Source organism: Embiotoca jacksoni, unplaced genomic scaffold (assembly GCF_022577435.1).
Source record: "Embiotoca jacksoni isolate LCO1_2020_lvr unplaced genomic scaffold, fEmbJac1.0.p SCAF_34, whole genome shotgun sequence".
Lineage (NCBI taxonomy): Eukaryota > Metazoa > Chordata > Actinopteri > Embiotocidae > Embiotoca > Embiotoca jacksoni.
Genome location: NW_027185386.1, coordinates 2540223 through 2567470, shown reverse-complemented (window position 1 = coordinate 2567470; position 27248 = coordinate 2540223). Strand labels below are relative to the sequence as shown.

Sequence of the window (27248 nt, the reverse complement as noted above, 5' to 3'; positions counted from 1 at the left end):
TGGAACCAAAGCTGTGGTGTAACGTAGTTTAGAGAAAAAGCTCATAATGTCCCTCTGAAGTCTGGTGGACTCAGAAGTATAAAATGGCCTGAAAATAAAGTACTCCAGTAAAGTACAAGTACAAAAAGTGTGTTAGTTTCCTTTTTGTAAAAAAAAAAAAAAAAAAAAAAAAAAAAAAAAATGTTGTATATAAATTGGTGGAAATGTTCCTTTAAAGATGAAGCCACTTTTTAACCACGTTAAACTATTTTAAAAAATAAAACAGCTTTTTTTTTCCCCCCTGAACTGAAATGGAGAAATATTCTGTAAACGCGTTTTCACCTGCGTGTACTTCTACTCCTCTTTCGCCGCGACGTCGCGGCTCTTCGCTCTCAATTTGTTCAGCTGCGACTCGGCGACGTCGGCTCGCTCCTCCGCCTCCTCCAGCTCGTGCTGCACCTTCCGAAACTTGGCCGACTGGGCGCCGGTTTGTTCCTCCTGCGGGTAAACGACAACGATAACAGCTGGCTGCTCTTAAGAGACGACGACGACAACAACAACAACAACAACAACAACACCAACACAACCTCCGTATTTGTGTGTGTGTGTGTGTGTGTGTGTGTGTGTGTGTGTGTGTGTGTGTGTGTGTGTGTGTGCGTTTCCCTCACCGCCTCCTCGCACTGCCGCTTGTACGCTTTGACTTTCAGCTGCAGCTTGTTGACCAGATCCTGCAGCCGGGCCGCGTTCTTCTTCTCCTCCTCGCCCTGGAAATAAAAATAAAAAACCGTCCGGGGATCACGTCGGTTTTCTTTGGTCGGCTCGTGTGAATATCGCCGCAGGACGTCTCTTCACCTGACAACTGAGCTCCTTCATCCTCCTTTCGTACTTCCTCACTCCTTTCATGGCCTCGCCGGTGCGTTTCTGCTCCGCCTCCAGCTCGTTTTCCAGCTCGCGGACCTTCAAAAAAACAGAAGAAAGAACGAAAGCGCTCAAGTTTAAAACCCTCCACTTCAGATCCCTCCGCAGGATGCTTCTGTGTTTTCTTCTCACTTTGGCCTCCAGCTTCTGCAGCTCCTTCTTCCCGCCCTTCAGAGCCAGCTGCTCGGCCTCGTCCAGGCGGTGCTGCAGGTCCTTCACCGTCACCTCCAGGTTCTTCTTCATCCTCTCCAGGTGGGCGCTGGTGTCCTGCTCCTTCTTCAGCTCCTCGGCCATCATGGCGGCCTGCGTGCACACGAAGGGGAAAAGGCTCACGTTTTTTTAACCCGACCTCCAAGCCATGAACCGGATCGGCGGGGAGGACACTCACGTCCATGATGGCCTTCTTGGCCTTCTCGTCGGCGTTCCTCGCCTCCTGGACGGTGTCCTCCATCTCCGACTGCAGCTGCGTCAAATCGGCCTCCGTCTTCTTCTTGGTGTTCAGGAGACTCGTGTTCTGATTCGTCGAACAGCATTTAAATATGACACGTTAATGACAACAAGAGGCGTGCAGATCCTGAAGAGAAAGTACGACTCATTTACAAAAAAAAAAAAACATAAAAGGAAGAGGATTTTTTTTTTTTTTAATTCGAAAATTGCTCGCAAAGTTAGTTTTATTTCCAGAATAAAAGAGGAAGCTAACGGAAAACACCTGAACCAGGGGAGAGTTGTGACACTCAGAGGTTTAAAGTCCTGCATTGAAAATGTTCTGTCAATAAAAGTATAATCAGGTTAATGGATTTAAAGGCTCTGATTTGACTTTTCGTGACTTTACTGTCACCCTAACCCAATTTATGAAATTAAAGGGGGCAAAAAAAAAATATCCCAAGATTCTGAATTGTATTGTAAGTAATCAGTGACTTTAACAGTCAAATAATTATAATGGAATAAAATGTACAAAGTTGAACTGTAGCAGAGAAGACTCGAGTAAAGAACCTCAGATTTGTACAGAAATACAGTATTTGAGTAAAAATGACTCAACCTCAATGACTTAAAGGAAGTTGTTTGGAAACAAAACCAAATACTTCCACTTTTCCAAACCTTTTATTGACAGATTTGATGCCTTTATTCTCAGTTTATGCTCCGATGTTTTCCGTGCACTCACCTGCGAGTGCAGCAGCTGGATCCTCTCGCTGACCTCCATCAGCTCGTTCTCCGCCAGCTTGCGACCCCTCTCCGCCTGCTCCAGCGCCGCCCTGGCCTCCTCGTTCTCCGCCGCCATCAGGTTGTTGCGGCGCTCCGCGATGGCGAGCTCCTCCTTCAGGTCCTCCAGGCTGCGGAGGGCTTCGTCCAGGTGGACCTGCGTGTCCTGATGGGGAGGAAATGACATCATCATCACATCATCATCATCATCAGCAGCCCGACAGTCTGAGTGGAGAGTTCCTCCACCGACCTTCAGCTGAGTCTGCAGGTTCCTCAGCTGCTTGCCGTGTCCCAGCTGGACCTCCAGTTCGTTCAGGTCGCCCTCCATCTTCCTCTTCACGCGCACGGCGTCGTTCCGGCTGCGCGTCTCGGCGTCCAGCGCCCCCTGCAGGCAGTCCACCGTCCTCTGGTGGTTCCTCTTGAGCTGGTCCATCTCCTCGTCCTTTTCCGCCGCCTTGCGGTCCACCTCCGACTTGATCTGGCTCAGCTCCAGCTGCAGGTGCAGGATTTTGGCCTCCTCGTGCTCCAGGGACGACTTCAGGGAGACAAACCAGCTCTTAACCATCTCAACCCGTTTTCAGGCTGATTTCACCACCTTCACTTTTAAGCTCATATCTCGGTCATGATGGAGGCTAAACATTCATGTTATATCTTGTTTGTTTCAGGACAGTTGGCGCTATCCAGATCTTTCATCATATAATTTGATAATACTGAGATTTTTAATATTAGCCTTTATTATCAAGGAAATGAATAATTTTGTCTTTTGAAATTGTTTGTACATGTATCTCACGAGAACATTTTGTCAGTAAAGATGCATTTTTATATTTATGTAGAGGAGAAAACACGAACCTCCACTTCCTCCAGAGCGGCCTGGATGTCTCTCTTCTCTTGCTCCGCTGCCTTCGCGGCTTTCTCCAGCTCGTGGATGATCTTGGCGGAGTTTCCGACTTGCTCGGCGACGTCCGTGATCTCCTCTGAAGACGAGCAGACGAAGAGGTCAAGACAGGAAATCGTTCAGCATCTCGCGGCATCGACGCGCGGCGGCGACTCACGCTGCAGGTTTTTGTTCTCTCGCTTCATGTTCTCCAGATGATCCAGAGCTTCTTCGTAGGAGTTCTTCAGCTTGAAGAGGTCGGTGCTGAGCCCTCGAGACTCCCTCTGGGAGACCTCCAGGTCCGACTGGCTCTCCTCGTACTTCTGCTTCCACTCGGCCAGAACCTGAAGGAGGAGTAAAAATCAGCCTCTTTCTGAGGCGACAGAGGGGAAGAGGAAGAGGAAGAGGAAGAGAAAGAGGAAGGACTCACCTTGTCGAAGTTCCTCTGCTTCTTGTCCAGTATGGCGTTGGCTGCGTTGGACCTCTCCAGCTCCACCATGAGATCCTCCACCTCCGCCTGCAGCCTCTGCTTGGTTTTCTCCAGCGACGCGCATTTGACGTTCGCCGCCTCCGTCGCCTCCTCGGAGTCCTGCAGCCGCTGAGCCAGCCTCTTCCTTCCAAACCACAGAAGAACTGAAGTTAAAGCAGGAGCAGCTTGTCGGCGCTGACGTGAGAAAGACTCTGCGTGTTTTTTTCATTTGTTTTTTGTTTACTTGGCCTCCTCCAGCTCCTCGGTGCGCTGGATGGCGTCCGTCTCGTACTTGGTTCTCCACTCGGCCACGTCGCCGTTGGCCTTGGAGAGGCAGCGCTGCAGCTCGGCTTTGGCTTCCTGCTCCTCCTCGTACTGCTCGCGGAGGAGGTCGCAGTCGTGACGGGACGACTGCAGGCTGTGAGCCAGAGCGCTTCGGGCCTGAAAGAACCGACGAGAACGACGCGGCTTTAGTTCTGAAACGAGCCGTTTTCATCACTTTGTATTTCATAGCTGCAGGAAAACAGTGAGAAGTGGACTAATTCAACAGTTATGGATGAACACGAGCTTCATTTGGGGTCTATGGAGGGAAATGTCGGAGTCTGTATTTGCTGAATGTTCACCAGCTGTGTCCGTCTGTTTTTAATCCTGAAAAGATTCAGCTTGTTAGAGATTTTTCTCTTAGAACAGCTGTTTTATGAGAGCGGTGAGCGTGAACTGAAACCGTCAAGTTTTAGGTAAATAAACTAAATCAATCAATCATGAAACCAGCTGCCGTTTTGCTGTTTTTCAACTCTGCTGATCAATGAATTGACACTCGGCCTTACGTCATTTTTTAGTTTCAAGTAAAACTACAGAGCATCTTTAAAAAGCTAAAAAACTAAACTAGCTGTAACACTCGAGCTGCAGGTAATGATTACTTGATTATGAATTAATCTGCAGTAAACTTTATTGATTCATATTTGTCTTTTTAAAAAAAAAAATCCTCAATAGGAAGACCAGAAAATTATTGAATTCTTAGTTTGGAGAAGCTGAAATCAGAAAAGTTTAAAATAATGAGGTTTAAATAATGAATTGAACATTTTCAAATCAAGTTTCTTAACTTTTAATGATGTAAATTTCTAGCAGCGACTTCTTGCGGAACAAATCTCTTTTAAAACCCTTCTGTTCCCGAACATCAGGAGCCATCGAGCCTCTCACCTTAATTTCCTCGTCCAGGAGCCTCTTCAGCTCCTCGATCTGCTGGCTGCCCACCGACTTCCCTCTGCTCAGCTGGGAGAGCGCCGCCTCCTTCTCCTCCAGCAGACGGCTCAGCTCGCCTGTTCAAGAGGACACAAACAGACTCGTCTGTCCTTCTCGCAGCTTCTTTTTCTGTTTCTTATAATAAAGAATAATTTAAAAAAAGGTACCATTTTCTGTCTCCAGTCGAGCGCCGAGGCTCGTAGAGTCGCTGAGGGACCTCTGGGCCTCGTCCGCTTTGCTCTTGTATTCGTCCGTCTGGTCTTCGAGGCTCCTGCGCAGCTTCTCCAGATTCGCCTGAAACATTTTGAGCGGCAGTTTTTTTTTTTTTTTTTTTTTTTTGTTAAAGGCCGTCAGAAGAAAAGCATTTCTCAGACCTGTTGGATCCTCCAAACCTTGCTCTTCAGGACGCTCCCCACGTTGGCGGCCATGTCGTCGACCTCCATCTTCAGCTCGCCCTTCTCCTTCTCCAGCTTCTGCTTGACGCGCTGCAGGTTTGTCGATCTGCTCGCCGAGCTCGGCCGCGCCGTCCGCCTGCTTCTTGTGCAGCGCGGCGGCGACGGACTCGTGGAGCAGCGTGGACTCCTCCAGGTCGCGCCGCAGCCTCTGGAACTCGGCCTCGCGCTTCTTGTTGAGCTCGGCCTGAGCGGCGGTCGCTCCGCCGGCCTCCTCCAGCCGCTCCGTGATCTCCTCCAGCTCCCGGGACGCGTCGCACCTCTGCTTCTCCACTTTGGCCCGAGCCGAACGCTCCGCTTCGATTTCCTCCTCCAGCTCCTCGATGCGAGCCTGAAAGTGAAGTTTTTAATACCTGGGTCGTTATATTAAAGAACATCGACTAAAATATTACGATAATCTTATAAATGACCCACCTGAAGCTCTTTAATCTTCTTCTGCAGCTGAATGCTGAGAGCTTGTTCGTCATCTATCTTACTCTGCAGGCTGCCGACCTCAAAGTCCTTTCTGAGGAAAAAAAGAAAGAGTTTTTTTTAGTCCACATGATTTATGTGGATAAAGTTTCATTAATACTGGTAAAGTTTCTCCAAAGAAAACTGCTGAAAGTTCAGTTTTTTCAGTGTTCAGTCCACCATTTTGGGAAAAATGCTTCTAATAACTTTTTGTACCTTTATTTATATGACCGTTTTCTTCAGGTACAAAATGAACGAGAAACATGAAGCAGGAGGAGAAAGAAGGAGGACGACAAAAACAGGAGAAGAAAGTGAAGCAGTGATCATTAAACCTGACGGACGTACTTCTTCAGTCTCTCCTCGGCCTGCTGCCTCTCGTTCTCCAGGTCCATGATGGTCTCCTGCGACAGCTTCAGGTCGCCCTCCAGCTTCCTCCTGCATCTCTCCAGGTCGGCGCGTACCTTCTTCTCCTGCTCCAGCGAACCCTCCAGCTGCAGGAGACGGAAAAAAAACCCACCAAACGATAAGACCCACAGGATAAAATCACACGGAATAAAAATGTAGCGTTTTTATTTCCACACTTACGTCGTCAACCTGCTGCTCCAGCTTGATCTTGGTCTTCACCAGAGAGTTGACCTTGTCCTCCTCGGCCTGGAGGTCGTCCAGCGTCTGCTGGTGCACCTCCCGCAGAGCTCGGATCTCCTTCGAGGACTTCAGCAGAGTTTCCTCCAGCGCCGCCAACTCCTCCACCAGATTCTTCACCTGCAGAGAGAAGACGCCCCGTCGTTTAAGTTCTTACGTGTTAAAAACACTGAACCCGTTTAAAAAAAGAAAAAGAAAACTCGACGTGCACCTTGTTCTCCGTGGCGTATTTCTCCTTCTCCACTTTGGCGATGGTGAGCTCCAGGTCATCGATGTCTCTCTTCAGCTCCGAGCACTCGTCCTCCAGCTCCCTCTTCTTGGCCGTGATCTCGGCGTTTATCTCCTCCTCCTCCTCCATCCTCTCGGAGAACTCCTTGACTTTGGCCTCCAGGTGGATTTTGCTCTTTATCAGGCCCTCGCAGCGCTCCTCGGCGTCGCACAGGTTCTCCCGCTCCTGTTGAAGACCGGGGACGAGGTTTTTTTTTTTTCTTCTTCTAAAGTTTAGACACATCTTCTTATTCTGTTTTTTCTTGTGTAATTATTTAGTTATCAAAGGAGTGTAAACAAAGAAAAAAAACACTTGTTTTTACTTTTAGCTTTTTGAAACACTTCATGAGATCATCATCTGGAAGGCTTTTATTTTGAAGGAGTTTTTACAGATGCTAATTTGGCTTGTTTCTAAACTTCCATTTTTAAGCCTCAAGTCATGACATTTTAGCCGTCGCCATCTTTGTTTTTTTTTGGAGCCAGAAGTGACCATATTTAGATGAGATTGGGTCTGTCAATCAAACCGGACACGCCCCCAAACATGGCCCTGTTTGAGGCCTAATATCTAATTAATTGCTGGAAATATTTTCAGAAGGAAACGCTGATCAGAAGGAGGGAATTTATTGAATGACACCATCATGACTTGTTTTTGGAGCCAGCCACTAGTGGCCATCAGTGGTATTGCATTTAAAGGCACTTCTGCACTGGCTACGTCCATTTTTTATAAATGTCCCCATCTGCCTCTGTCAGCTCCGTTATTATGTTTTTTTTACGATCTTTTTGAACGACTGCTGTGTTTTCTTTTCCAATCCCATTTCTAAAGGAGGAACCCGACAGGTGTGCAGGCGGAACAGACATAATCAAATCAATACCGGCTGGTGGCGAGATCATCGCTCCTCTCCGTCGTCTAATGAAAACAATTAATACACAGTTTAATGACAGATTTTTTTTAAATTTTTTTTGTTTCCAAAGTGAAGGAAATCATCCGCCTCCTCCGGTAAACTGAGTTTTTTTTTTTTTCATGACGTCATCAATCAGCCTGTCCGAAAGCGTCAACTCGTTATCGGTGAACTCAGACGAAACAGATTTGCACTGACTAGAATTGATCACTTACAATATCACAGCACAAATGGTTGAATTCCCCCACATGTAGTTATTTAACATTAACATAAATAAAATGCATCTATCTTTAAGTCACTATTATCTCTCCAAACTCAAAAAGCCACAATTTAGACCTCATATTATTTTATAAACATAAGAGGTAATGATTTATTTGTTTTAAGAGAAATGAAACAATCTTGGTGAATATTGGTGTAGCGTCATTTATGATCCGTCCACCGGGAGTCTCCTCCTGATCAATACGATTTTATATTACAAGAAAGAAATATCCCCACACTTGTTGTATTTATTTATTTATTTTTTTTATCACAAAATCAAATGTTCTTTATCCTTCATGAATTTCCTTTTTGTTTGATCAGAAATCAGAAATATCGAGTTTGTGTGTGGTATTATCATTTCTTTTGTTCCCAGCAGCACAAAAGTGTGCGATGGATAATCAATAAGACTCTTTTCTGCACGGCATCGAAGGGAACGTCACTGCAGACACGATCACGCAGCGTATCCAGAATAAATAAAGGCCAACAGCAGAGGGCGGTGGAGTTCGGCGGCCCGTCACTTCTTCTTGTACTTCCTCATGTGCGACGCTATCGAGGCGGAGATCTCCGCGCTTCTTTTGTTCTGTCCGAAATACTCCGCGAACTCGCCGTCGGGTCCCACCAGGTACATGATGATGGTGTGATCCACCTGAGGAACGACGGGAGAAACACATCTCATTACGTTTTACATTTCTTTCTTTGCCGTCGTCAAAGACGAAGCCAGAGCCCGCGGGGTGGGTGGGCGGGGGGGGGGGGGGGGGGGGGGGGGGGGGGAGGAGAAGGAGGGGTGGGGGGGGTCGTCCCGTCACTCACGATGTAGTCGTTGTCTTCGTCCTTCGGTCCCTGGCTGTAGTAAACTCTGTAGGCGCGGGACACCTGCTCCACCTGCGGTGTCGTCCCCGTCAGACCGATCAGCTTCGGGGAAAACTCTGAAAGATTCAATCAAAAAAAAAAAAAAAAAAAAAAAATCTAAAATAAATTTTGTATCTAAAATTACAGAATGAACGAGATGAATAGTCAGTTGATGATTTCATCAGATATGTAGCTGCCGGTTCAGACAAATATGATTTTTTTTCCCGTAAACAACGTTTGATTTTAAACACAAGATATTGATTGCCGTTTTCTGATGCGACCAATTTTATGCGAAAAATTAACAGGAGGAAACTTTCTGGGCCTAAAAAAAATTAACAAAAAAATTGAACAGTATTTTTAGGCATTTATCTGAGTAATAAAGTATTCAAATAATTATCTTTCCAGGTGCTTTCGGGTATTTATAACATTTTTTCCAGGGAAATAAAAGCATGTTTTTTTGTACCTTTCACGTACGCAGCCATGGCCTCCGGGGTGTCCCGGTCCGGGTCGATGGTGATGAGCACCGGCGTCAGGTTGGGAAGAGACTTGATTTTGTCTGTCGAAAAAAAACAACCAAAAAAACCCAGAAAGTTCCGTAAAAAAGAAAAAGAAGGAAACGCCGAGACGTTCTGGTTTCTGCTGCGTTTTTTTAATTTTTATTTACCTATTTCGTCCACCACCTCGATCATCTTCTCCAGCTCGTCCGGGCAGATGTCGGGGCAGTGGGTGAACCCGAAGTAGATGAGGACCCACCGGCCCAGGAAGTCCTCGCTCTTGGCGGGTTTGCCGTCGTGGTCGACGAGCGAGAACGGACCGCCCAGCGCCGGTTTACCGATCGATTTGTTCCTCTCTTTTTCAATCTCTGCGGATCACGGCACAATTACAGAGAGCGGGTTGTTATCGCTATTGTCGTTATTTAAGCTCCTCTTCCTCCTCACATACGAAGCTCTTAATGGACCGAGTTACATCTCTGACTCTCTGGTGAACTATGAGCCTTCGAGGACGCTGAGGTCACTCCAAACTGTATCGTAGGATATTGCTTATTTTATATTTTAACTCTATTTGTGTTTAATTTGATGCATTTTATCTGTTTCTTATGCATCTCATATTTTTAAATGTTCCTTAATATCTGTTTTTATGTGAAACACTGCATGTTATTTTCTTGCTGTAAAGCTTTGAGCTGCATTTCTTGTATTAAACGTGCTATACAAATAAAGTTTATTATTATTATTTACCACCAATATCACCTGATTTAACAATAAAAACAAAACAAAACAAAAAACGTACTTTCTTCTTTTTCTTTCTTGAGATATTTCATCCCTCCCAGCAGAGCGCCTCCGATAGCGAACGTTATCGCTAAAGATTTCCACGTCACCGGCTTTGAAGTAAAGAGAGGACAGGAACAGACAACAGTAAGAAACGCATGTACGTCACGAGACAACGGCGTCACGCTTGATTCTCTCGCTGCTGACGTAAATACAGATGACGTCATTTTAACAGCTAATTATTCTTCGACTCCTCGTTAGATTGGAGGTGATTTCAGACGACTCAGAATATGACGAGAGTCCAATTGTAAAACAAACAAAACAAAAAAAAACAACGTAAAATCTGAGCTCATGTTTAGGGATTTATTTCCTGGATATGAAGTGAATTCGTGTCAAACTTTAACATCAACTTTTCGACACTCACCCCAGACTTCTTGGTGTTCTTCCCCGACGACGACGATGGCGGCGGAGGCATCGCGGAAAACGGTCTGGAGTCGTGTGGATGCGTCCATCGTGTTGTTCTGCAGGTGAACCGCTGACCCACATTCACCTGGAAACCACCGAGCACAGGACGAAGGGGATGAGCCGAGATCACGACATCATACCCTGACGACATCATACCCTGACGACATCATACCCTGACGACATCATACCCTCACGACATCATACCCTCACGACATCATACCCTGATGACATCATACCCTCATGACATCATACCCTCACGACATCATACCCTCATGACATCATACCCTGATGACATCATACCCTCATGACATCATACCCTCACCGTGTTCGGGAAGTCCAATCAGAAAGTTTTGCAAATTTAAAAGGGGGCGTCGTCCGGTGGAGAAACTGGAGATGTAGTTTAAATTATTCAGTGTTTTTTTTTTTGTTTTTTTTAATCAATCCAGACAGCTTCTTGTTACGTGACAAGAAAGCCATTAAGGGGAAAAACAAAAAGTGCTTTTTCCATAAAACAAATATGAACAAGTTACTCTTGAAGCTCTCTTGAACTTGAACTACCGCACCTTTAAAATTTATATTTCTTATTTTATATTTTAACTCTATTTGCTTAATTTTATGCATTTCATCTGTTCTCATGTATCTCATTTATTTTCTATATTTGTAAATATTCCTTTATATCTGTTTTGATGTGAAATACTGCATGTCATTATCTTTGAGCTGCGTTTCTTGTATGAAAGGTGCTATACAAATAAAGTGTATTATTGTTATTACTATATTAAAACTATAGAAGCACTGAACATCCAACAAAAACGAGATGAGCCCTTGTTTGTCCAGAGTAATAAAAACAATTCGGCTTCGGTTTGGAGTCACGAGGTTACGTGACGATAAGTTATTGGTGTTCAAACTAACTTCACCGCAGTCGAACTCGTCACGAACATGAACGCTAAATTGGCAAATTTCTGAATGGAGTTTGGTGTGACAGCCTGAACTCGGCTGCTGCTGCTGGTTTTTTGTTTTTGTTTTTTTGTGACCTACCAGGTAGCTGTGAGTTCTCTGCGAAGACGAAGGCGTGTGTGTCAGTCCGGTTAAAACGCTGCGTGAGAGTGTGACGCCTCGACTCTGCAGGACTTTACTCTGAACCAGGCTGCGATATAAAACGCTCAGAGCCATGTTCAGATGTTCAGACCTTGACGGAGCCGCTGCAGCAAACCAGGAAGCGGCTGCAAAGTTTCATAAAACGTGACAAGCGAAAAGGGAAACTCGGCATACAAACCGCTGTTCTCCAGTCAGTTCTTAATAACCGCGAGAATATAAAAGGATCCATTTTAAACTGTGAAAGGCTGCTCTCAGATCTGCTGGCAGGCAAACGTTATCAACACACAGGAAGTGACGTCAAACGCAGCTTCTTCTATCGCCCTTTTTAGTTCGTGTGCTTTCTACTGCCACCTCGTGGATATTAAAATCAAGTTCAAGCTCGTTTTATTCAAATATATACAACACATTTTTTTTTTTATAATAAAATAAATGTAATAAAGACAAAATTATCTATTTTTTAATTAAATATTTTATTATTAAATAAATTGTAAAACATTTTGTTACATGTGCTTCATTTGAGAGAGGACTATTAGTCCAAGTTATTTAATCAACATTAAAGGGAAAGAAAGTTTTTAACACTGATAAAATACAGTTTGTAGGTTTTTCTATTACATGACAAGTACATTCAACAAAAAAATAAAATAAAATGAATTGTACCTGAGCTGTCATATTTTATATTTCATTATATTTACAAAAGGAGCACTTTTGGTTCACGATCTTCCGTCAAAGAACAAAACAAAAAAGGAATGTTTTAAAGTGGACATCTAAATGGCCGTTTTACAATGCGAGGGCCAGTTGGTCCTCAGCTCCTTATTGACGTAGTAGTAAAGCCAGGCCACGAAGGGGAAGACCGTGATGGCGACGGCGGTGGAGACTCTGAGCGTCCCGACAGGAGCTCTGATAGAAAAAGAGTGGGTGTCCTTAAAAGTGACACGTACGGGGAGAATAATACATCTCCTGGTTCTATTTTCAAATATTACCTTCCAGAGTGGCGACACAGGAGGAGCCAAACAAGTGTCAACATGAGACCAGAAAATTCCCTAAAAGGGGGGAAAATATATATTAAAAGCACATTATTCCTCTTTTACCAAAAGCAGCTCTTCTTCCAAAAAAAAAAAAACGAGGAACAAAAATGTGAAACTGCATTTGTGGGTGAATCGGTTGGTCTATTTAAAAAAAGAAGAAACCCACCAATTATCTGTAAAACATCTTGAAACTGACAAAGGTCTCCATCATTGTTTGTTCTGACTTGACTTTTTTTGCATTCCTCAAAATATTTTAAATGATAATAACAAATGTGAAAATGTGAATGCCTCACCCTGATATTTTTCTCTGACATACCAAAAGGCTGCAGGTACTAAATGAGAAAAAACTGCTTTTAATTTCATGAGTTTTCATAAAGAATGTTTCTTTGAGCCATTAAGAAGCGTATAAAGAAATTCATCCACGCCCGCGCTGGTATTTTATTCCTCCAGGAGCGTAAGCGACACGTATTTTGAAGTGGAGGGAGACTTGTAAGTTCTGAAAAATTATATTTTTCTTGCATTAAAGCCTGCAAAAAAAAAAAAGAAAAAAGAAAAAGTCGCTTTCCATGATGAGGTTAAGGTGGAGTCGTACCTGCCCTCCTCCTGCTGGAAGATCTGTGTGACTCCGTCTTTGTACAGTCTCCACCCCAACATGCAGATAACGGTGCTGGAAATCATCACGTGGAGATCTGCAACACGCCTCCAGGGCAAATTCTCTGCAATTTGAAGAGGAAAAAAAAACAACCCACAAGACTATTAATGCACAAGTGTAGAAGTCCTGCTTCTGCCCTGAGGTGCACAGTCGTGATAAAGCCACTTGAGGGCGCTATCAGCACTGCAAAGGAAGTTCAGAGTGGAAAACGGGCTTCATGATCTCCCTTTATATAGGGATATATTTATATAAGGTATTTATTCTCAATACTTAATGCATCTGTTAAAATGACAACTAACAGCACCCCATTTCAGATCCAAACGTATCTCTGTACCTGTCACGTGAGGTGTGACGCCAATAAAAGCACAGAGGACTGCAGGGACACCATAACCGACCTGCAACAGGAAAAGTAGTGTTCATAACAAACCAAATTTAAATTAAATTTAAATCCGTGACAGGGGTGTGATCTTACCATCCATAAACCTGCGTCTGGATCATTGATCTGCAGTGGGACGTCAGACACATGGTCATTGATCACAATTCAAACAGAAAATATACGTACAAAATGAAAGCACTCACCTGCACGTACGTTGCAAGAGCGAAGAACAAAGACATGAAAAGGTTGCAGATTTTCCAGATAACTAAAAGCCACGACTTCTCGCCACAAACTTCTCCCATCGTTGTTTGCAACCTCTCACTTTCCCCGCCCGGCTGGACGTCAATACGTCAGAAAGCAGACGCACTTGGCCAGACTCGACAGTCTGGTGAAAGAGGGAGGGGTTCGCTTGATATTCATCACATTAGCTGAAAGGTGGGTTGGATTTTTTTTTTTTTTTTTTTTAGACCTGAACGAAATATTTAGACTATTTAAAGTCTGTATCCTCCAAATGATTCATAAACGAGGCCACAAGTATCGTTTAGCTGGATTTACGCGCACAGACACTCATTACAGGTAGATGTTCAATTATATTTTGTATTTTTGTTGTTGTATAATTATCAAAAAGGACTCAGTAATGTACTGATTTTAATATCTCATATTTCATATTTCATGGGAAATAAAAAACCCATATAGGTCTGAATGGGTAAAATAAATTGTGTTAAAGCTTGATTTTTTTTTTCTGTCCTGGACGCCCCGGTCATCAAAACAAGCAAACGTTCCCAAAGACCGCAGTGTGGTCAAGGTGGGAGTACTAACAACACAATGCGGAGACAGCACTTCCGGTAGTTCTTTACAAAATAAAATCCCCACGATGGAAACATTTTTAAACGTGTGTTCAGGTTATCAAATGTTATACACTGGTAATACAAAATAATATGTCAGATTTGTATGTGTTAGAAAAAGGCAAAACTTAAGTCAACAAATCGAGATTGAGACATGGCATGGCAGAAAAAAGGTCCAAAATACACATTAAGTGATTATTATACTTTACAATAAAATGTATTCACAATGCATTTGTAAATGCACTGAAGTTTAGTTTTAGCTTAAAAAGTAGGAACATTTTTCTCAACAAATCAAGAAACATTTAATCATTCAGTTTAATCAGAAAAAAAAAAATCCAATTTAAAATCAGAAAATTTGGAGATAAAAAGTCATCGTTAAAAGTAAACGGAGTAAAAAAAAACAAAAAAACAAAATTTGCCTCTGAGATTTAGTGGAGAAAAAGTATAAAGTTGCATTAAAATATAAATATTTATACCTCAAAACTGTCCTTCAGTAAATACACCTAGCTGCATTATACCAACAGGTACAAAATGTCCCGTTCTGTTTTTGGCTCGCTGCCATTTTCCATCTTTTATTTTGAAGCAGACACGACGCACATCCGGTTTCCTCCTCGCTAACAGCTGGTAGCATGTAGCGGTCCTCGGACATGTCAGTGTCACTCGGTCAGCTGATTGCGGGTCGTAAAGCCTCTTGGTTCGCCAGTTCAGTCAGCCGAGCGCAGCTGGATGTTTGTTTTTGTTCTCCTTTCAACGCGGTCCGAGAAGTTACAACAACAACAACAACAACAACAACAACAAATCTGTAACAACTTTAACGTTTTTTTTTTTTTTAAACTCTCCCGCCGTCGCTAGATTTGCTTGTTGTTGTTTGTTGTTTGTTGTTGTTGTTGTTGTTTTTTTCTCTCTCTCTCCTGCGGCGTGAAGTTGCCGTACGTGAGGCGGTGAATTGTTGTGGCGGGGAGGAGGAGGAGGAGGAGGAAGGAGGAAGGAGCGGAGGAGGAAGGAGCTGTCTCTCTCTCTCTCTCTCTCTCTGCTGATGGAATTCAAACACGCAACAATGGCGACTCCCGGTCCGAACGGCTCAACGACACCCAGCGGACACAACAACGGCGGCGGCAACGCGGGAGCCGCGACGCACCCCCACCCCCACCCCCACCTCCAGTCCCAGTCCCAGCACATCACCACCATGAGCGGCATGCAGGGTGAGTGTGTGCGTGCGTGTGCGTGCGTGTGCGTGTGAGATCCGCCCGGAGCCGCGAGCTCACATTCTGCTGCAGTGAAGGTTAACGTTAGCTCGGCTAGCCGTGGGAGGCTACTCCCAGGAGGAGGGAGGAGGAGGGAGGAGGGAGGAGAGGGGAGCAGCCGTCCCTTACTTCCCCCTCCCCAGAGGAGCGGTTGCTGTCCCGTTGAATGTTTATTTTCTTATCATCGCGTACGGGACGAATTAAATGTCTCGTGTTCCCGTTTTGTGAAGTGTGCAGCCCCCGTTACGTTCTGCTCTCTCTCGACTGGCAGAATCTCGCCAGACTCCGTTACAAAAACTGCCATTTTTTTTTTTTTTTTTTTTTTTTTTTTTCAATCTCCGCAATATTTCTTGATCACATCGAAGCCAATTGAAAATACGTCCTTTCGTAAACGTGTCGTAAAGACGCGCTGTTCCGCATGCGTTAAATCGGTGTCCGTGCGTGTCATTTGGGATTGCAGCAACCCCCTCCTGATATTCAAGACGTGCTTCCTTGCAAATGCGGTGTTTTTTTGTTATGCTCATGTAAAAAAAAACAATGCCGAATTCATCAGAACACCTTCACAATTAATAATATATGTGAAGTCGTGTTACATGTGGTTGGCAATATGTAAAACAAGTCAAATATGTGATTTTGACGGTGGAGTCTGGTGGGTGTCCACACATTCTTTACAGCATTATAAAATAGTAAGTGCCTGTGATGTTGCAGCTCAGGTCCCCCTGCTTGTACAGAGGCCTCAAACCTGAAGCTGCTTTATCTTGAAACGTGTAGAACCAGCCGTCTGTAGCACCACTCATCTAAATGCTCGTTTCCAAAAATGCTGTATTTTTTTTTGTGCTTTTGTACAAACACTCTCTCATTTGAATATTTCAGAGTCCAACACCTGCTGGAGATGTCAGAGTGAAACAGGTAAGCCACACACCGCACCGACCTGGTAGAGTAGGATAAGCAGTTTAACTCGAAATCCTATTGCAGATGACAAATTCTAAAGAAAAACCTGCCATACACTCTTGATTTTTGTGTGCAATTTTCTTAGCTTCTGCTTTAAAAACTCTTCATGTGATGGTTTTATTTAATCAATACAATTAAGTTGCATGTTAATTTGTATTAATTTTTTTTATATCTCTGGTACCTTTCCCTTACAATGAAGCAGGTGATGCTTTAATTAGCCTAACATTAGTGTTAACCGTGTCTCTCTTTTTCTTTAATGCAGTATTTGATTTTAATATTGTGTTGTGTAACGTTGTTTTAATTCCCCTGACCGTATATCTCATCTTCTACCTCAATGCTGCTAACTAATGATTCCTAACTCCTGACATGGTGCCGACTGACTGGTGAGCTGTCCCGAGGAACAAATAATAATCGTGTGTTTCTGTCCGAAACCATTTTCATGATGGTTGAATTCACACTCACTTCTGGATCCCCGTTTTGTTGTTGTGTTGTCGTTTTATTTTACCTGCAGTTCATTTTGCCTCCTCCATTGTCTCATAAACGCGCATGCTGATGCATTTACCCTCCAGAAAAATACACTCAAACCTGCTGCGATAAAAGGAATGTTTGACAGCTCAGCAAAGCGAGGCCGGTTTCTGTGATTTTTTTAAAATTTCTTTTTGGAGTTTTTTTTTTTGTCGGAGGAAAACCTGTGAAGCGAGGGAGGTTTGAAGTCGAACTGACGGAGCAGAGTCTCCAGAGGGAAACGTAACAAGCTTTTCTAATTGAAAGTATATTGAAATATGTGGAAAGTAAAAAAAGCTGTCTTCTCACCTCCAGGGTTTCAGATAAACCTGTCTGGAGCTCCCCCAAGTAAGCCAACCCTCTTTTTTTTTTTTTGGCTTCAGCACCAACAGTTCTCATCCCTTTGTTTCTGGTATGGGGGAGTCTGTCCTGCTGTTTTTCAACTAATCCCGGTCCAAACTTCTGACGGGCTCCTGTAGGCTTGTGCCGGCTCCTGGTGATGCTTTTTTTTTTTTTTTTTTTTTTTTCTTTTTTTAAGGGACATTTTCTCTCTCAGATGGCTTGCAGCTTGTCAGACATGCGATCTTATGGAGGAGGTTTTTACCCTCTGAACCCCCCCCCCTCCCCATCCCCCCCAGCAGTTTGTGGGTGCTTTTAAGAAAAAAATATTATTTATTTTTTGCTCCTGTTGCACTTTTCATCACAGCAGGGCTCATTTTTTGCTGCATCAGCAGGTCCTGCACCTCGATGGAAACAGCAAAATCATGGCTTGAAGTCGAGAGAACTTAAACAAGTCTTTTGTGCAGTATAGTATATTTATCATATCCTAAATATATATATATATATATATAGTATTTTTTTTTTTTTGGATCATTTATTTTCCAAAAATGGAACAAAGATGGTATCTATTTATACAACATTTTGTGTCCACACTTGTTAGCAATACTGGGAGAAAAGGAGGAGCCTCCACATGCTATAGATGTTAAACTATTTACATTTTTATAACTAGATTCTAGAACACTTTCTCTGTATTATCCATCCTATTTCCTCTGAACTCCAGCCCGCTGGTCAGTCGAAGAAAAAAAATAAAAAATTGTCACGTGACCGCTGGTATCAGCCGAGTCATTCGAAATTTCTGCAGATCCGCTGAAAAGTGCAGAATTAGTTATTTTTCTTTTTTTACAGCATCTAATTTGAACAAACGGGTTTATTTTTGGCCGAATTTTAAATGACACGTAGAATAAAATTATTTTTAAGCTTAAATATTTTGGGGGGTTTTTTTGCGACGGAGGCATTCAAGGACAATCGGAAAGTGGAAAATCCGACAGTAATTTCTACTTTTACAGTTTCTGGGTCTTTTAAACTGTCATTTAAAAAAAAAAAATTCATATATCGATTTCTTCTAAAAGACAACGTGCGTTTTAAACCCGCCTGCTGCTTCTGTGAGGTTCAGAGGGTTCACACCTACTTCTGTATTTTCTGTGCTGCACAAAAAAAAAAAAAGCCATTTAGTAGAAACTCTCCTCCGGGAGGGAAGTCGTATCTGTTCTCGGCGGCACAAGCCTTTAAAACTAAGAGCTTCCGTTGATATTTTGTCTGGAGAGCCTCCGTCATCCTTCTCTCGGTGGGATCGAGGAGCTCCGCCAGATAAAGAGAGACCTCGGTGTGAAACTAACAAGCAAGAAGTCCTGCCTGTAGTGTTGTCACATGACCTTTTATCACCCCCCCACCCCCTCCACCTCCCCTCCTTGACTGGTGTGTCTGTTTTTTTTTTTTTGGCATGAGTGCACCTCAGCATAGCACTTGCTTGTCGAGACAAGGTACACGCACTCTAAAAGTTGTCGTCTCGAGTCCACACACACACACACACACACACACACACACACACACACACACACACACACACACACACACACACATTCTTGAGGTATTTCGGGGGGGCGGAGCCAGCTGTCCTTCGATTCAAGGTGAAATCAAAGCAGTCGGCCTGAGACGCATGTTCCCATCCGCATTTGTATCATTTACATTTTTATCACTATCATTATGGTTTAATTTCTTCCACTTGTTTGGGTTTGTGCGTCTGCATTATGAATGTCGGTGTTTTTATTAGCAGCATGCCGCATTTTCTGTTTTTTTCGAGTCCGAGTTGACGGAGCCCTCTGAAGGCGTGTCATCACCACGGTGAAGTTTCAGTCTACTTTTTAGATATTTTACACCACCATATTTAAGCACTGTTTTTATTACTTTCAGAGGACACTAGGTGCAGTTTGTTTACTGACTATTTCAATGTAAAGGAGCTGAATATCATGCTGCTGCAGAGGAGGAGGTGACTCCAGCTAAAGCGGATTATAAATTAGTCCAACGGCAGGAGATTTCCTGCATAATTTACACTCAGTTGCCACTTTATTAGGTACACCTGACCTTGAAACTGATGCAGCAAGAGACTTACGAGATGAAACAATTTAGTTTTTGACAAATAGATGCACCGTTTTTTTTGGGCTTGAAAGGTGTCGAGACTCAAACTGCAGTAAATTGCACCGTTTGTTAGGGACTATTTTGTGTGGCGGATTAATCCAAGTGTAGTCCTGCAGTTGGCATTTTTCGCAGCAGGACGGTGAAAATAACATAAGAATAGACTGAAATACACAAATGTTAATGCAGGAAAAATGCCACCCAGTGTGGAAACGATAGGATTTCATTGGATTAGTTGAGAAAACTGTAAATATGAACACGTTTACAGGTGAGTATTTATTTGAGAGATGACTCAGTGATTCCCCTCCCTTCTATGAAAAGCATGACATCCATTGATTTTACCACAGTGTGTGGTGTGTGTGTTCTCATTTGTATTTTTTTGGGGGTTGGGTTGTTGTCACTCACCTCTCCTTGTAACCTTTTCACCTGGGACCACTTTTCTTTCGGGTGTTGTTGTTTTTTTTCTCCCCCCTCCGCAGCGTTCGTTTGCGAGGTTTTAACGTGTTTTGTCGGCGCGTCTCTCTCGTCCCGCTCAGGTAAACGTAAAGCCCTGAAGCTGAACTTCGCCAACCCTCCGATCAAACCCACCACCAGATTCACGCTGAACACGGCCGGGCCGCCGTTCCAGAACCCGCACATGTGAGTGAGCTTTTCCACCGTCTCCACGGAAGCAACAGAATTTAAGGAGATGACGACTTAATAACAGAGAAATGTTCTGTTCTTGTTCGTTTTACTTGACAAGAAATCTTCAGCCGAGAAATAAACACTGAATATTACTACATAATTCAACAAATGTACTCGTGTTGAAAAAAGGTCGGCCTAAACTGAAATTTTATTTAATACCAGTTTTCATACACAAACACTCATTAATAGGGGAGTTTTTCAGCTTTGAGGCCCAGAGGAGCCGATAAACATCTGAACCGCGGAAAATCAATATACTCATCGGCATTTGAAATTAAGTCTCAAAGTCTTTCTGGTTTCAGTAATTCCTGTTTGAAGAAAACACGTCTCCAGCCGTGAAGTTCGAGGTTTCACCGACGTGTTCATCGAGCCGCCGCAGAGTCTCCCGTCAACATGATAATACTCAACAAATCAAAAGACAGAAACTCCTACTTAACTTTTAAAACAAGAAAATGACATCTCAGATTTCCACATTAAGATTTAACGTATGCCGTTTTACAGACATGTTCCTCATTAAAAGGAACTGAAATACAAAGATGCGATATTGACTTGAGTGAAGTCGAATAATCTCTTTGAGAAAAAAAAACCCCGAAACGATCCAAATTCTACTAAAAACAACTGAACCGACTGGATTTTAAATCTAAATATCTTCTGAGTCCGTCTCCTCCGGCTTCCTTCTCGTGTCTTTTAATGTTCGTCAGAGAGCGGCTGAGGACGCACAGCATCGAGTCGTCGGGGAAGCTGAAGATCTCCCCGGAGCAGCACTGGGACTTCACGGCCGAGGACCTGAAGGACCTGGGCGAGATCGGCCGCGGGGCGTACGGCTCCGTCAACAAGATGGTGCACAAGCCCAGCAACCAGATCATGGCGGTCAAGGTGAGGCCCGGAAAAAAACACTCGCGCACGGGAAAACGCCGAGTGTGCGTTTTTTTTTCTTCCCCCGATCGCAGATTTAAATCGTTATTTTTGCGTTTTTATTTCAGAGAATTCGTTCCACGGTGGACGAGAAGGAGCAGAAGCAGCTGCTGATGGACCTGGACGTGGTGATGAGGAGCAGCGACTGTCCTTACATCGTGCAGTTTTACGGAGCTCTGTTCAGAGAGGTGAAATAAATCCCAAAAAATTATTATTGTTATTATTGTTTTAATCGTCTTTTTATTTTGACGTCGCCGTAAATAGTGACCGAGCTTCTTCTGTTTCAGGGCGACTGCTGGATCTGTATGGAACTCATGGCTACCTCGTTAGACAAATTTTACAAGTTCGTGTATTGCTCGTTAGACGACGTGATTCCAGAGGAGATATTAGGAAAAATAACGTTAGCTGTATGTTGTTGTTTGTTTTTCTTTCTGTTTTCAAATTAAAAGCAGCCTGATTTTTCTATTACTTCTGCTGCTGAATCTCTTTGTGTTTTTTTTTTTCAGACTGTGAAGGCACTTAACCACTTAAAAGAAAACTTGAAAATAATACACAGAGGTAAGATGTTTTAGTGTGTGTGTGTGTGTGTGTGTGTGTGTGTGTGTGTGTGTGTGTCCACCGTGCGTCTCCTCACCGCCTCTGTCTCTCCTCTCAGACATTAAACCGTCAAACATCCTCCTGGACAGGAACGGCAACATAAAGCTGTGCGACTTCGGCATCAGCGGTCAGCTGGTCGACTCCATCGCCAAAACCAGAGACGCCGGCTGCCGGCCGTACATGGCGGTGAGTGGTGGTGGTGGTGGTGGGGGGGGGGGCTTCTGACCTCCTTAACTTCCGGAGAAATGAGAGCTTCGACTCCCCAGTGTTGTGAATGTACCCTCACCGATCACTTTATTAGGAACACCTGCTTCTTCATGCAGTTATCCGGCGAGCCAATCATGTTGCAGCAGTGCAAAAAAAAAAAAAAGTGCCATTAAATGTTGGTGGCAGGTTTGAATGTTTTTTTTTTGAAACTGCTGATCTCCTCATGATGGGACTTCGTGTCCCATTATTATTGAGGCCAAGCTACTACACAATTTGATTTATTCAGTTAAAGGCAAACCTGGAAAAACCAGTCAGGAGTTGCTGAAGACGACGTCGCGGTAGTTTTAGTTGAGAACTGAAGCTGTTTGAGATTCATTTGTGTTACGGCCTTCAGCTACGTCCTATTCATCGGTGTGTCGTCGTCGTCGCCGCCTGCGTTTCGTCCCGTCGGCTCGGCTCGTCCCGTCGGCTCGGCCCGCGGTGTCGCGTCGCTCCGTGAAACACAAATGAATCAGCGCAGGTGTGGCTCGACTCGTCTGCCGACACGAGACGCTCGCTCGCTGTTTGCTGTGATGAATCAGCGCAGCCGACTCAGAACCTGTTAGAGAAGACGCGTCCAGGTTGTTGTTGTTGTTGTTGTTTTTCTTTTCTGTGGCTTCTAACTGAATATTTTGGACGGTTAATCACGCGGAAGAATTTCAGATCTTCGAGGTGCTAAAGGATATTTTTTTGACGTTTAAAAGACCAGTCGTTGTCTGTGTGTGTGTTTGTTCACACAGCCCCCCCCCCCCCCCCCCACCTCCTCCAGGTCTCTCCACCGCAGTTTCCAGTCTAAACAGTTTCTAGTCTAAATTTGGTTCGTCACTATCGAGATCGCACACACACACACACACACACACACCAGGTGTGTGTGATCGACGTAGAGCATCTGACGTCAGTGCAGCTGCAGAGACAGACTCGCTGTCTTCGATGTGTGTCGACACGTTCAGGTGTTGAAGACTTTAGATTTCCCCTCATGGATTTAATAATGTTTGTATAATTTGGCTGTTTTTATTTTCCTGCAGACAGAAGCCGGCCTTCATGCCGATGCACAACAAAACGATTCATTTATCGTCTTTTCAGGCTGTCTAAAGGGTGTTTTCACAAGAAAAAGCAAGAACATGATCAGAAGGTTTTATTATACACACTAATCGATAATAGAAATCCAGTCAGGGACACCAACAGGTTTACTTTTCCTCTGCTAGCGTTTACCGGCCCTTTAATTTGAGCTTTTGTTGAGATGACCCAGAAAATTTGCCGCGTTTTTGTGTTGCGTTTGGTTTTGCACGTACGTTTACCACGAAAACTCGTGCAAAGTGACCATGAAGATCCCCAGAGGTTCGGCGGTGTCGGAGTTTCAGTGAGAACGACGTGACTGGCACGAAAGAAAGTGAAACGAGGAGTTTTGAAATGCAAGAAAGCGTTTGTGTAAATTAGGAGGTAACAAGTCATTTCAATATTTGATCAAAAGATTATTCATCCGTTATGTCCGTCAAAAGTTTCCTTCTAGGTGTTTATATTAATTAAAAAAGTAAAAAAAAAAAAAAAAAAAAAAAAAGGGTTAAAGATGCAAATTAAAGAAGCTGAAAATAGGCATTTTTTTCCTTCATTAGATTCCAATGAAATGATTATTTCCTGATCGTTTCCTGTCTGCTGCTGTTTCACACGTGCAGCTGCAGAGAGCCTGAAGCTCTCCGCCTTACAGATGTTTGCTGCTGCTGCATAAAACCCGTCCGAGCTGCAGCACCAAGCGTCCCGCTCTGCTGCTGGGTGACATCAGCCTCTAATTCAGGCCTGTAAATGGGCCAGCGAGGTGCTTCCTCTTCCTCCTCCTCTTCCTCCTCCTCCTCTGCAGCCCTTTTTTTGTGCGATGAAGTAAATCCGGTGGAGGTCATAAATGACAGACCATGTGTTGTGAGGCAGGAATGAGGGATGGAGGCGGAGAGCCGGCGGCGTCTTGTTGTGCAGGTGAAAACATGCCCAGAGGTGATGAGCTGCTTTGGTATTCTCCGGGGAAGAGAACCTGGTTTTTTTTTTTGGTTTGAGGAACAACTGTTTTTATTCTTTCTCAGTATTTAAGTTACGTCATAAAAAAACCCATTAAAAGTCTGACGCGCAGCTTTGTGAGAGACTTTTCCGGCCTGCTGCAGCTCTGGGACTCTTCCTCTCGGTGCGGAATACAGATTTGAAGCTTTCAACTCAACGAGCCACAGTGACACCTGCTGGTTTTGAGAAGCTACTGCAGCTGAATTTGTGTTTTTGTGAAGCATCGGGTCGTGTCTTAATCTTCTTTTGACGCAAGCACAGACAAATTTTACGTGTCACGAGAGGTCACACTTAACCAGTGGTTATCAACTGGTGGGTTGTGACCCAAAAGTGGGTCGCTGGGCCATTTTTAGTGTTAGGGGGAAAAAAGTTATGGATAAAAAAAAAGAAGCAAACTTGGGGCTTAAACAATTTCTGCTGCTTCGCTTTTATTTTGAAGGTTCCCCATGTTACAGCTGTTTGCTACATGTGTCAAGTCACAACAAAACATCAGGTTTGGGATGAAATAAATCAGATTTTTTTTATTCCATAATTCATACAGTTCAATTAATAACCCTGAAACATGATGAGCAACATCAGTTTAAACTTCTAATTCATTTAAGTTTTCACCTCTTGTTGATTTCCTGCACATTTTTTTCAGTGATTTATTTCTCACCTTTTCCAGCTGGTTTGCTTTTTTGTTGTTGTTGTTTCTGAACCCCAAATTTGATAAAAACTGTGTGTTTCCTGTGTTTGTGTTTTTTCCAGCCGGAGAGAATAGACCCGAGCGCTTCGAGGCAAGGATACGACGTCCGCTCAGACGTCTGGAGTTTGGGAATCACGCTGGTGAGTTTTTATCAATCAGAGTTATTTAAAAGCTGAGAGAAATACATCCCAAAAAAAAAAACCTTGTCATAGGTGTTGGACCATATTTATTCTCTTGCCGTTCAAACGTTGACGTCTTCTCACGACAAACAGGAGGTCGAACCGGAGGAGTCCATAACTTGTTTGCGCCTGAAGATTTTCTGCTCGATCAGCAATATTTAATAAAACTCACTGCGGGAGCTCAGCAGACTGCAGGAGCTACCTGTTTTGTTTTTTTTAACACTAAGTTGAACCCGTCGTGTGTTTCAGTACGAGCTGGCCACGGGACGGTTCCCCTACCCGAAGTGGAACAGCGTGTTCGACCAGTTGACCCAGGTGGTGCGAGGCGACCCGCCGCAGCTCAGCAACTCGGAGGAGAGGCGCTTCTCGCCCAAGTTCATCGCCTTCGTCAACGTGTGGTGAGAACAGACCGAAAGGAAACGCAGCGCTGCAGCAGAGCAATTTCAGATTTTTTTTTTCAGGGATTTGAGGTCTTGATTTGATTTGATTTGATTCATTTTGCACAAATTAAAAACACAAGATTTTACAAAATACAATAAAAAAAAAAAAAAATTCAGTGCAGTGCAGGGAGAGACAGAAAAAAACAAAACAATGGGCTTATTTAAAGCCTCCACCTAGATAATGTTTAAAATTTACAGTTATAGGAAATACAAAGTTTACATAAAAATAATATATACAGAATATAAGTTACAACAATCACAGCAAAAACAATAAAGTCAATATAAAAAAGCAAGAAGATATGAGTACTCTGATGGATGAGAGTGTATATGTTGCAGTTATGAAACAGAAGTTAAATGTTCTTTTTAAGCACCTTTTCAAGCATTTGAAGAAATTTCCCCTCGGGGATTAATAAAGTGTATAAAATAAAAAAAAAAATCAAATCAAAAAAATTTAATAGAGGAACAGCTTTTTGTCAGATGCTGCCCCCTGGTGGACAAACGGCTGAACTGTACCCTCCCAAACATGCAACACTTTTTCTGTTTTTCTGTTTTTCGTAGCCTTACAAAGGACGAATCGAAAAGGCCAAAGTACAAAGAGCTACTGGTGAGTTCACGTTGAGATTCTTTTACATTTTCCTGGTTCCCACCGGAATATCAGAGAATTATAGAAAGTTTATTCCCGACATGGAAAGTAAGTGGATTTGATCATTTTTCAGGCCGAGTCTTGAAATATCCGCGTTTAGTATAAACTTTAACTGCTGGATCTGACGCAATCTAATTGGAGACCTGACGATACTAAGTCCCGCCCACCGATAGCTGTAACCTGACTGCACCATAGACCTGTCAGTCAAACAGACACGCCCCCCCCCAAAAACAGGTCTTTTTTAATCTTCTTTTCTTATGAATGAGGGATTATTTTCAGATGGACCTCCAGAAAACTAATAAGAAGGAGTGACTTTAGCTAACAACACCGAGATAACTGATGGACACATTTTATTGACTTCGTATTTGATGAGAGAAGTTGAATGGGAGTCTATGGAGCCGGAGGCTTTTTGGAGCCGACCTTTAGTGGCACTCGCTGGTATTGCAGCGTAAGGCCTCATTTTTCAGACCCAGAAGCTACGAACACTTTTAGGTGGTTTTGTCTGATCAGCACAAAGTTTGGACTGTTTTTTCTGTTCATTATAGGTCATGGAAATTTGACATTTTTCAATTGTCGTGCTTCTTTTTGAAAGCCTGCATTGATGTTATGATATTTAATTTTTTTTGTCGTCCCCCTCCAGAAAGACCCGTTCATTCAGATGTACGAGGAGCGCTCGGTGGACGTCGCCAGTTACGTGTGCAGGCTCATGGATCAGATGCCCACCTCTCCCATTTCCCCCATGTATATGGACTGAAAAAAACAAAACACCCCCATGAATACACACCACTCTGCAACAACCACAAAAAACAACAACAACAAAAAAAAAGAAGTAATAATGAAAACAAACCCTCGTGTAAATTTGCTTGGTTCCCTTTATTGCAGTGTTAAAAGAGAAATGTAAAGCCTAAAAAAAAAAAAAAAAACCTAAAAAAAAAAAAAAAGCAGCACCACTTGCAGTAACAGCGGTGTCACTTCAGTCATGTCTGTATGATATATTAACACACTTCTGTTTCGCTCGTTCACGGACGCACAGTCACCTCGGTGTAATAGCAGCTGAATCGATGGATCATCCCGACAAGGACGCATCTCAGTGATTATTAGTAAACAGTGATTATAAGAAAAAAAAAAAAATTAACCTGGAACGTGTATTTATAGAAACCAGAACCACGTGGTGTATTTAAATTCGGAGACTCTCCGACATACTGGAAATCATCATGCTCTTTTTGTGAATCGTCCCCACCTCTTCGTGAATGAAAGCTTTTTGTGTTTGGTATCTTAATGGAAACTGTGCTTCTCTTTTGGGCGGGAAAGCGGTTTTAAAAAGGTGTCGGGTTTCGGTCCGACTGTTGCTGATGTACGAATAAAAAAATAAAAAAAAAGAGAGAAAGAGAAGAGAGAAGGTTGTCGTCTGTCTCTTTATTTT

At 43.4% G+C, this 27248-nt stretch overlaps 3 protein-coding genes and 1 pseudogene across 6 annotated transcripts; 1 reads left to right on the top strand and 3 right to left on the bottom strand.

Annotated features, from left to right (window-relative positions):
• Window positions 1-244: 244 nt before the first annotated feature.
• LOC138207876 (myosin heavy chain, fast skeletal muscle-like) lies at window positions 245-7843 on the bottom strand (annotated as a pseudogene).
• Window positions 7844-7931: 88 nt separating this feature from the next.
• On the bottom strand, window positions 7932-11462 carry sco1 (synthesis of cytochrome C oxidase 1). Its single transcript, XM_069165446.1, has 7 exons — window positions 11265-11462; window positions 10189-10314; window positions 9787-9877; window positions 9164-9361; window positions 8963-9055; window positions 8461-8576; window positions 7932-8296 (listed from the first exon to the last, which is right to left on the bottom strand). Exons 1-7 carry the CDS (start codon window positions 11397-11399, stop codon window positions 8165-8167), a joined length of 891 nt encoding a protein of 296 aa, XP_069021547.1. The 5' UTR covers window positions 11400-11462; the 3' UTR covers window positions 7932-8164.
• A 322-nt stretch (window positions 11463-11784) lies between these two features.
• tmem220 (transmembrane protein 220) lies at window positions 11785-14784 on the bottom strand. 2 transcript variants are annotated; one of them, XM_069165531.1, is made up of 7 exons: window positions 14699-14784; window positions 13581-13762; window positions 13474-13503; window positions 13336-13396; window positions 12942-13065; window positions 12305-12364; window positions 11785-12221 (listed from the first exon to the last, which is right to left on the bottom strand). In XM_069165531.1, the coding sequence occupies exons 2-7, from the start codon at window positions 13677-13679 to the stop codon at window positions 12089-12091; spliced, it is 507 nt and encodes a 168-aa protein (XP_069021632.1). In that variant the 5' UTR covers window positions 13680-13762; window positions 14699-14784; the 3' UTR covers window positions 11785-12088. The 2 variants fall into 2 exon arrangements, with proteins under 2 accessions (XP_069021632.1, XP_069021631.1); XM_069165530.1 differs by having other exon boundaries at window positions 13581-14761.
• A 474-nt stretch (window positions 14785-15258) lies between these two features.
• map2k4a (mitogen-activated protein kinase kinase 4a) lies at window positions 15259-26963 on the top strand. 3 transcript variants are annotated; one of them, XM_069165527.1, is made up of 13 exons: window positions 15259-15424; window positions 16340-16375; window positions 17237-17269; window positions 19930-20032; window positions 20776-20950; window positions 21058-21177; window positions 21277-21396; window positions 21496-21547; window positions 21645-21772; window positions 24626-24703; window positions 24992-25140; window positions 25741-25786; window positions 26466-26963. In XM_069165527.1, the coding sequence occupies exons 1-13, from the start codon at window positions 15259-15261 to the stop codon at window positions 26577-26579; spliced, it is 1320 nt and encodes a 439-aa protein (XP_069021628.1). In that variant the 3' UTR covers window positions 26580-26963. The 3 variants fall into 3 exon arrangements, with proteins under 3 accessions (XP_069021628.1, XP_069021630.1, XP_069021629.1); XM_069165529.1 differs by lacking the exon at window positions 17237-17269 and having other exon boundaries at window positions 19942-20032; XM_069165528.1 differs by lacking the exon at window positions 17237-17269.
• Window positions 26964-27248: the final 285 nt, after the last annotated feature.

Bases quoted from the DNA above. Each gene is read 5' to 3' on its own strand.
- sco1 (XM_069165446.1), bottom strand. From the start codon at position 11,399: ATGGCTCTGAGCGTTTTATATCGCAGCCTGGTTCAGAGTAAAGTCCTG. The intron at 9,362-9,786 runs GTACGTTTTTTG...CGTGATCCGCAG, and splicing joins CAAGAAAGAAAAAGAAGAAA to AGATTGAAAAAGAGAGGAAC. The intron at 9,056-9,163 runs GTAAATAAAAAT...TTTTTTCGACAG, and splicing joins CGAGGTGGTGGACGAAATAG to ACAAAATCAAGTCTCTTCCC.
- tmem220 (XM_069165531.1), bottom strand. From the start codon at position 13,679: ATGGGAGAAGTTTGTGGCGAGAAGTCGTGGCTTTTAGTTATCTGGAAA. The intron at 13,066-13,335 runs GTACAGAGATAC...TTCAAATTGCAG, and splicing joins CGTCACACCTCACGTGACAG to AGAATTTGCCCTGGAGGCGT. The intron at 12,365-12,941 runs GTACGACTCCAC...CCCCCCTTTTAG, and splicing joins TTCCAGCAGGAGGAGGGCAG to GGAATTTTCTGGTCTCATGT.
- map2k4a (XM_069165527.1), top strand. From the start codon at position 15,259: ATGGAATTCAAACACGCAACAATGGCGACTCCCGGTCCGAACGGCTCA. The intron at 21,178-21,276 runs GTGAAATAAATC...CTTCTGTTTCAG, and splicing joins ACGGAGCTCTGTTCAGAGAG to GGCGACTGCTGGATCTGTAT. The intron at 21,773-24,625 runs GTGAGTGGTGGT...TGTTTTTTCCAG, and splicing joins GCTGCCGGCCGTACATGGCG to CCGGAGAGAATAGACCCGAG.